General features: G+C 37.2%; 2 protein-coding genes across 3 annotated transcripts; one reads left to right on the plus strand and one right to left on the minus strand.

Annotated features, from left to right (window-relative positions):
• Positions 1–1234: 1234 nt before the first annotated feature.
• Positions 1235–5688, plus strand: LOC124156368 (exosome complex component MTR3-like). The gene is made up of 4 exons (XM_046530897.1): positions 1235–1479; positions 1557–1810; positions 1893–2039; positions 5174–5688. Exons 1-4 carry the CDS (start codon positions 1332–1334, stop codon positions 5468–5470), a joined length of 846 nt encoding a protein of 281 aa, XP_046386853.1. The 5' UTR covers positions 1235–1331; the 3' UTR covers positions 5471–5688.
• On the minus strand, positions 5482–6354 carry LOC124156370 (splicing factor 3B subunit 5). 2 transcript variants are annotated; one of them, XR_006864306.1, is made up of 2 exons: positions 6217–6354; positions 5482–5860 (listed from the first exon to the last, which is right to left on the minus strand). XR_006864306.1 is itself a non-coding variant. In XM_046530898.1 (2 exons), the coding sequence occupies exon 2, from the start codon at positions 5853–5855 to the stop codon at positions 5598–5600; it is 258 nt and encodes an 85-aa protein (XP_046386854.1). In that variant the 5' UTR covers position 5856; positions 6217–6354; the 3' UTR covers positions 5482–5597. The 2 variants fall into 2 exon arrangements, 1 of the variants encoding a protein (XP_046386854.1); XM_046530898.1 differs by having other exon boundaries at positions 5482–5856.
• Positions 6355–8806: the final 2452 nt, after the last annotated feature.

An 8806-nucleotide genomic window follows, 5' to 3' on the forward strand; every position in this document is an offset into this window, starting at 1 on the left:
GCTTGCAATATCTTCTTTCAGTATTCTAAAATAATAAATAGTACTAATCCTCTGTTTCAGTTTTTCAGTCAGCTTTTCATTTTTAACATTTCCCATGCAAATAAGTGAGTAAAAGTGAAAATTCTCCATTTTGCACTACTTGCATTTTCCCACAATTAGCACTTTTTTCCTGGGGTGCCTAGAAAAGTGTACATAAGAGATGTTACTGTAAATAATTTGAAGAATGGATAAAATTTACGGGTGCAAATAGCGAATGGGTGTAGCTTTTGATGATGGTAATATTTTTTGCATGCACCTGCAGATTTGTGCCGTCGTATACCCTGTATTAGTATTATTTGTTATCTACTCATTGATATCTGCAAGCAATTGTTATCTTACTATTATGACTGCACCAACTGGTGAATGCATTGAATGCTACATGCACTGAAATGTCATTGTTTAACTCTTCCTCATTACCAATCAAAAGCAAGGTGTTAAGCTGTATTTTAAGGAAACATTCTATAAATCCCCCTGCATGAATCTCGTCAGCAGTTTTCCAAAGGTTAAAAAGAAGTAGCTGTAACTGCTCTTGTTACTGTAAAGTTGCATGTGGAAATTGTAACTGTTAGGTACTTGTGATTGAATACAAATTTGAAAAAGTAACTGTAAATGAGCTGAGTTACTTTTTTTGGTACTTAATTACCCCTCTCTGCTGATGGGGAATGATTTATAACCTCCCTGCCATGGGTGTAACACGTATTTTATTCAGTTATTCTTCGGGAAGTAGGAGGTGGATGGATGAGAGGAAGATAGAATTAATGTTTTTGAGATGTGGGCACGGAGGAGACTGAGATATTGTAGGATAAAGTAAGAAATAGTAAGGTGCTGGATAGAATAAGAGAGGATAGCGGTCTCCTAAAAATAATGTAGAGGACAGTGGAAATCTGAATGGGGCGCAAGTTTTTTCAATGCTATATTTATACGAAGGGACGTATCTTTCCCAAAACTTCTGCTTCATACTGTTCTGTTCAACGAGATGCAAAGATAATGAATGCAGAGGGAGTAAAAATCGATACTGAGATTTAAAATTTATCCATAGATACTTATTATGTGGTGTTTTACTGATAATGAAATCAATTTGGTACACATTGGACGAGAAATTTTCTTTAAAAGATGAACTTCAAAATAATGGCATAATTTGAATGAACCGCTAAAGTGGCATGTAATAGCCCATTCTCATTGGAGGTATCATGTTTTTCGCGTGTATATTGTTTTTGGAACATGCCGCTGGTGGCTTGATGTGGAGGATATGCAGTTTTAGGTGATAATTTGTTGTTCATTCTGCAATATCAATGCCTCTTGACACAAAACGCATTCAAGGCCCGGAGACCTCTACGCCTTATGATCTCTTCTATGAATCAAAGGAGGATGAAGAACCAGGGAGGGATATTTCAAGCCAGCGAAATGACGGCCGAAAAAATGACCAACTGCGCGAAATTTGTAATTTTAAAATGAACATGGTATGTTTTGGTAGATTTTTATTCGTTGATTTGACATTGGTGTCATTAACTTTCCAGTCTTGAAAACTGCTGTCATCAGTCAGGCTAAAGGTTCTGCATATCTGGAAATGAACAAAACCAAAGTAATCTGTTCTGTGTTTGATCCTCGAGAAATTCCTCGGAAGTCCGAATTTAGTGTAAATGGGGAGCTATACTGTGAATTCAAGTATGCCCCTTTCTCCGGACTAAGAAGACGTGGGCATCAGCAAGATGCTGATGAAAAGCAGATGAGTGTGCATTTAAAAAGGGCCCTTGAACCGGCTGTGTGTAGGGTATGCCATACAATAATGTTACTGATACTCTTGGTTTTTAGCGTTTGAGGCTGTATTTTTAACTTTGAATTTATATTTTCAGCATGAATTCCCAAATCTTCAAGTCGATGTATATGTATTGGTATTGGAAAATGATGGTTCTGCTCTTGCTGCCGCAATAACATGTGCTGGTCTTGCTTTAGCGGATGCCAGCGTCCCCATGTTTGACCTCGTCGTTGGCGTGTCAATGGTACGCTGAACTAGATTTTGTTTATGTTGACTCGATTTAATGTTATTTTGGTCGGTTTATTTACGAATCGCCTTTCATGGTTTCTCAAGTCAAGCGTGACTACAACTAAGTTTAGTTATCAATGCATTAACCTTCAGTTGTTATTTTATGATCCAGAAAGAGGCTGCTAAATAGAAAGGAGTCTGAGGTGTAGGTGTGGTATGTATCCCAGAGGATGTAGATGGTGGGAAGCAAATAGGAAAATTATGGGATATGGTGTCAGGGAATAATCATATGAGGATAATATTTTGGCTTTTAATGCAGCAGAGGCAGCTTAATAAAGGCTATTGCTTATTTATGAATGACCTAGAGGTCAAGCTAGGCAAATTGATTTGAAAGATAGATTTAATTTTCTCTCTACTGTTGAATTGTAATTACTCGATGGTTTTCTGAGAATGGATGATTATTAAACTGGCATTCTTCTTCTTGATTGCTAGCTCTGTTTTAAAGCTGAAATTTCTTATCAGGGAAATCTTCCAAGGGAGTTACGACTTACAATCGGAATAGAAATGAGTCAAATAATATCTCTAGATGCTCATCCACCTTTCAAAATTTAATCACTGTGTTGGTGCACGGGAATGGAATAGTTTAACTGCAGCCAAACTCACACACATGCAACGAAAACAAGGTCCTTTGTGAAGGCTGCCGCTATGGTACCCAAGCTAAGGCTTCTTGATCTACAACCAGGGAATCTTCATAGGGCTACAGAGACCTTGTCAAGGATGCCTAGTTGTTGGAAGATGTACACACACACCCTCTGAGAATGTTGGTGTGCAGGATTTCTGAATACATAATAGGTAACTTACTCTGTCCCAGAATAGCTCGTGTCTAATTCATTGATCAGAAATATGGATGGAAAAATGGGTTGTTTGAAAAATAAAGGGACATGTATTTCTCTGTTTTTCAATCTATTGCCTACTTCTTGAGCCATTACAGCTGGCAATCAACTGCCAATCCTTTCACAGATAAGGGGATCACTTACCCCTGCTGATGGGATCACTACACCTCTGCTATTCCTCATCCCCGTGCATTGAACGTACTTGGTTCATTGCTAAAAATATTATCTGGCTTACCTGGCTGTTAAGCAAATGTAATTCTTTATTCTCTTGCTATATGTTTGTTCTTCTTCAGTTTTTGTATTCTTTTACAGCCTACTTTTTGAACAGGGTAGAAGATTTTATTTGTAATCTATGGCTTCTTCTTGGCAACTTGTCTTCTTCCTAGAACTGCCTTTTCTGGTCTCCTGTGGTCCTTTTCTAATCTCTCTTTATCCAAGCCAGTTTTATTTTCGAGGCAGGTAGCATCATGTAAGCCAGCAGCTCCCAACCGTTTTTTTCCTACTGTACCCCTCTATGTGTATATAACTAAAATTGTATCCTCAAAAGTATAAAGAGCACATTTTTTATACATATTTTCTGTTTAAAGGCATGATAACGTGATACATTAATACGTGCGGATTAATGTCTAAATGTATGAACGCGAGAATGAACACCAAAATGCACCGTGTAACCACCCAACTTGTGCGAATGCATGCAAAGAAAATAAAACCTGTTTTAATTTGGTTTATGCATTGGTACAGGTACTGTTCCGGTCCACCGAAATCATTCACGCAAACGTACATTAACTTGTACGTGTTAATGTGCCGTGTAACCAGGCGTTAAGAGATGCATAGTTTCATGCATCTACCATTACCGATTATTTTTGGCTTACACCTGACTGGTTTGTTCGGGTACACCCATGGGGTACGCATTCCAACGGTTGGGAACCGCCAATGTAAGCAATAAGACCATTAACCATAATGTAAATACATACTTAAAAGAAAATACGGGAAGCCATAAAAATAACTCTTGGAAAATCACTTGTGGTTAGAAAATGTCTTCTTGTTGTTGAGAGTATAAATTTGTTAAGATATGAAAAGATAGTTGATATGCATCCTGACTTGGCTCTTTTATAGTAATTTTATACCAGTTTTTGAAATATTTGTGCAAAGCACAGTAATTTGGAAATGGATTCATGGCAATGATTTATTTTGATACCCTTTCATTAATGTCGTTTACTCCCATGTGGGCCTCTGATAAAGAGGAAAGGTATCATTTTACTCCCTTAAACTAATTCTTCCTTAAGTAGTTGATATGTAACATGTACTTTGAGCTTTGGAAGTGTTTGAATTTTCTGATCAAAAATGCATTAACTACTGGAGTGGCTGGCATACAGAACCTATATCAATGGCTCTTTCGGCAAAGAAACCCTGATGGTATGAATGGATATTGTCGTAAGGGAATGTTTGGAAGCAGTTTGGAGCTGAGAAGTTCATGGCCATGGGGTGAGTGTGGGCTTGAGCTACACCTGGTGTGGGAACTTAGTGGGGAAGGAAACACTATGCCTTTTGTCAGTTCCAAGGATAGGAAAGGGATGAATGGCTAACATTCCGAAGAGATACACTAGGTTGAGACATTAATGCAAAAAACATACAATGCTTATTACAAACATAATACGTACATGCATTACAAGCATAGTGCTTATTACAGCACAAAACAGTGTGGCAGCAAACTCGGTGAGATGCTGTGGGAAATAGAAGTGGGTCAGGCAGGGTTTTCACCAAACCCACATGTGCACCCATTTGTGAAAATAGTAAAAATTGATTTGTTTAGTGTCCAGTCAGTAGTGGCATGCGAGCAGGTGTGGAAGACTAGCACATTCCACTGAGGTAGATGCGATAGAGGTGGACTTGGGAGGCCCCTCACACAAATATTTCTGAAGTGTACTGGAAGGAAATTACCATCTAATTTAAAAATACTCATGCACATTTAAATCGTGTAGGCTCATGATGTTATTTGTGGTCACTTCTGGTACTTAGCAATAGAAAAACAATGTAATCCCACAAACTATGGTAGAGAGGTAGGATGAAGAGGCATTACTTGGGATGAAGGTGGTTGATATCTTCTTAAAGCCGGATGTACCTGGGTATTAGCTCAGCTGAGTTTTTACCCAGAAAAATCCACTGCTACAATAACTCTAAAATGCTTTGTCAATATAATTGAATTAGTGTGCATTGTGATATCCATCTTGAAATGTTTCTTTATTTCTCTTCATAGGGGATCACATCTGATGGTATTAAGTTTATTGACCCGACATTAGATGAAGAAGCTGCATGCTGTATACCTCCGGAAAATGGGGAACGCTCCTTTGGGAAAGTAACTGCTGGTTTTCTGCCTTCTCTGGGACAGATGTCTCAAATTGTTCAGGATGGCTCGTTGGACATTGATAAATACAGTGAAATGATAAAAGAACTGTCAGAACTCTCACGTGAAGCATATAAACTCTCTCAGGAATGTTTAGTGAAAGCCATACAACTAGCGAACGAGAGAAAAGTTAAGGAAGTAAAGAATTAATGGTGTTGAAATGAGGCAATAATAAATTTATTTTAATTAAAATTATCTCTTACACATAATGTGTACACATCACCTATGCACCCTTGATTAAAATAATCGCAATAAAAGTCCACAGCAGGCAACACACTTAATCTTCGGGTTTCTCAGGAGGTGGACCGCACGGCTGCAACATTTTCTCCATCAAATTGAAGCGAACTCGAGCCTTAGCCTCATTTTCACTGGCAGCAAAAAAATTAAGGAGGTCGAAGTGTCCCATGTAAGATGCGTATGAATCCCTATGTTGATTCACCATCCATTCAAACTTCGTTGTATCTGCATGACCCGTGCCAATATATTTAGACTGCAAATGCTCCAACTGGCTGTGAATGTTGTATCGATCACCCATTCTACCTGAAATCAAACCAATAAGTTGAAGAAAAGGCTGACGGAAAATATGAGTCAAAATTTAACGCATATAATGCGAACCAATTACACCAGAAGTTTAGGGATTGGAAAATAGATCCCTTCCCGGTGTCAGCCGCTACGGTAAGTCAAAAGTCAACCATTGCTTACGTAACACATTACAATATATTTTATTTGCAAAACACTTCTCTGTCAGGATAGGGGGTATTTTACTGGTAGTTAGCAAAACATGACGGTGATACTTAGCAAGCGCATTGAGAAAAAGTCGGAAAATTATATGCTCCAAAAACCAAGTCGAAAAGGACAACTTAATTAACTTATTAAGCTTCCTTTCGATGACTAACCTGTGCAGGAAAGCAATGGAACACTTTTGAGTCAATAGAAACCGCAGCCAGGAGCCAATATTCACATGTAGTTTTAGAAGCGGTTAATTGTTCACAAACAAAACAATTTTCTCATATGGCGGACAGCGATTTTCAGATGTTAACTATGTAAGTCACTAACATGTTTTTATTATCGAATTTCACCATGTATTATCTCAATTATCCATTTAAAATTTAATTTTATCAATTAATAAATAAAATTATATTTTAATACTATTACATGGACATCTTTAAATTAAAAGTTGGATAGTAAGACGATTTGAACTAGTTTAGGCGGGATTTTTGTTGCGATTGGAATTGTCACGGATCCTCACTTTGCCGATTTTAACCTTCAGTTATTATGGGAGAGTAGTGCCTTGAGAAGTTGATGGACAACAAGAATTTAGCTTTAATCCAGATTCAACGAATCAATCCTTAGTGCAGTTAATAATGTGCAAACGCCTCTGACCTCAAATTGAAAAGTTACCATTTCGTACCACGAATTTCAGTTAATTTAAGGTTATGTATTACTTTTGCTGTTTCTCTCAGGTAAATTTTACTTAAGTTGATAACCAATCATCTTTTACTTCAACGCCGTCGTGAAAATGTCTGTGCAATCCTCGTGGCCTGATGATTTGGGGATGTTTATTTATTTAGTCATATCCAATGAATAACACCATTTTACATTACTGATCAAATGAAGAAAGCAACAACGACTAAAAAAATAAACAAAAAACCTGCAACATGTCATTACGTTAGAAATATAAGTCTACAACTATCAAGTGACTCCATGCAAGACAAATGAGTAAATGATGGTTGTTATTGGATAGATAACATGGGATACAAAAATTTGATTCATAGATTACAATCTTGCTGATTATCAGTGATGAGACATAATATTTATATTAATGTGTATTAATATCTGCAAACATCCCAACTTTTCTTCTGAGTGAAGCTGCATATTCATGGAAGAAATCCAGGTGCGTAGTAACAGCACTCCATGTTCTGACAAAATGGGAGAGCCCACTGTAATAGGTTGAGTTTGCAGAAGAGAATCTTTGCTAAAAATGGTCATACATCGGAGACCCCTGCACACGGAAAATTCTTTACCTTCCGAGAGTACTGGGCTGTTGACGAGGCCTCTCACCAATGTGAACAGCAGAAATGTATCAGCATGTTGGTGCCGCGGTTGAAGAGGGAGGAACTTTATATTTGGTGGAGTGCAGTCATGAAGGTATAATGTTTTTTTATATGGCCTATTGCTCATTGACTCCGTTTTTGTACTTATAAAAAGTGGATACAGTTCACTTTTTGTATGTTGCAGGTTATGAATGGTTACTTGAGCCATATTTGCTTTTTTAAATTGACTACTAAATATGTTTAAAAAAGTAAATGTCATAATATTTCTCTCAGCTGCACTTGTTGGTGCATTTTTGTAATTTTTCTTTAATTATGGTCTGATTTCACTTCAGTATGCTTATTTAATGACTGAACTCTTAGACTACTTAAATATTTTTGACATTTATTATACCTTTACTTAAAATTTGAAAATGTATTATTTACAATGTGAAATATTGCTATTACATATTTCAAAATCAGACTCTTTAGATAATCCATATTTTTCTTCAGGAAGTATATCCTTGGTACATCACACTCTCTAGAATGGGAAATCAATCTGCACTCTTGGTGGAGTTTCAATGGAAAACAAAGCAAAATGCTCGAAATGATACTTCCTTCCACTAACTGTCGATAGGGCGTGGCAGCTTCTGGATTCTCAATGATTTATCCAGTCTCGAGGATCTGATGTATCGAAGCTCTGCTCCACTTGCGTGGTAAGTGTGAATGCATGTGGTTCATACTTTTGCTTTTGCATGCCTACCTAGGTCATTCAGCCTCTGAGAAAACTGAGCATTTCATAACAATGTGCTAACAGAGGGATGGTCAGTGGTTTATAGCTCAAGAATAAGGCAGTCAATCCTGGGTCATTGTATAGTGGCTTGTAGCCTTAGCTCTCAAATCAAGTTTCTTTCTAAAGACTGAGGGATAAATATGAATGTGATGAAACTTCATTTCAATAAACTAATTGGTGCTTATCTCCAGTGGTGTCATTAAATGCAAAAAATTATTTTATGACATAGAAGCATCTTACTACATATTCCAAAAATATTTATTGGCGACTCAAAAATGAATTTTTTGAAAATGTTTTATTTAAATAATTATTATTTTACTTTGTTTCTTAAATGTGTATTTCTTGCTCAAGGCAAGTTAAATTTCTTGCTCAAGGCATTCCAGCTCCTATGATAGAAATAAATAGCTTAGGCCCATAGTACAAGTCTGTTGGTACGACAACTGATTCAGACTGAAGAAATACAACCTTCACCTTCAATTTTAAACTATTATGCTGCCATTTGTAATTTATATCATTAAAAACTAGCTGACCACCCGGAGTTGCTCGGGAAGGATGATACCCAGAACAAAAGAAACTTGGAACATTGATTTCATAATCATGTGGGCAGGGCCGGATTTACCCAGAGTTATGCTATATGCACCTCTCTAATGAGTACCCCTCCTC

The sequence above is a fragment of the Ischnura elegans genome, chromosome 3 (genome assembly GCF_921293095.1).
Source record: "Ischnura elegans chromosome 3, ioIscEleg1.1, whole genome shotgun sequence".
NCBI classification, from domain to species: domain Eukaryota; kingdom Metazoa; phylum Arthropoda; class Insecta; order Odonata; family Coenagrionidae; genus Ischnura; species Ischnura elegans.

Excerpts from the sequence above, each read along its gene's own strand:
- LOC124156368 (XM_046530897.1), top strand. The coding sequence starts at position 1,332 with ATGCCTCTTGACACAAAACGCATTCAAGGCCCGGAGACCTCTACGCCT. Across the intron at positions 1,811-1,892 it reads TTGAACCGGCTGTGTGTAGG|CATGAATTCCCAAATCTTCA; the intron begins GTATGCCATACA and ends TTATATTTTCAG. Across the intron at positions 2,040-5,173 it reads TCGTCGTTGGCGTGTCAATG|GGGATCACATCTGATGGTAT; the intron begins GTACGCTGAACT and ends TTCTCTTCATAG.
- LOC124156370 (XM_046530898.1), bottom strand. The coding sequence starts at position 5,855 with ATGGGTGATCGATACAACATTCACAGCCAGTTGGAGCATTTGCAGTCT.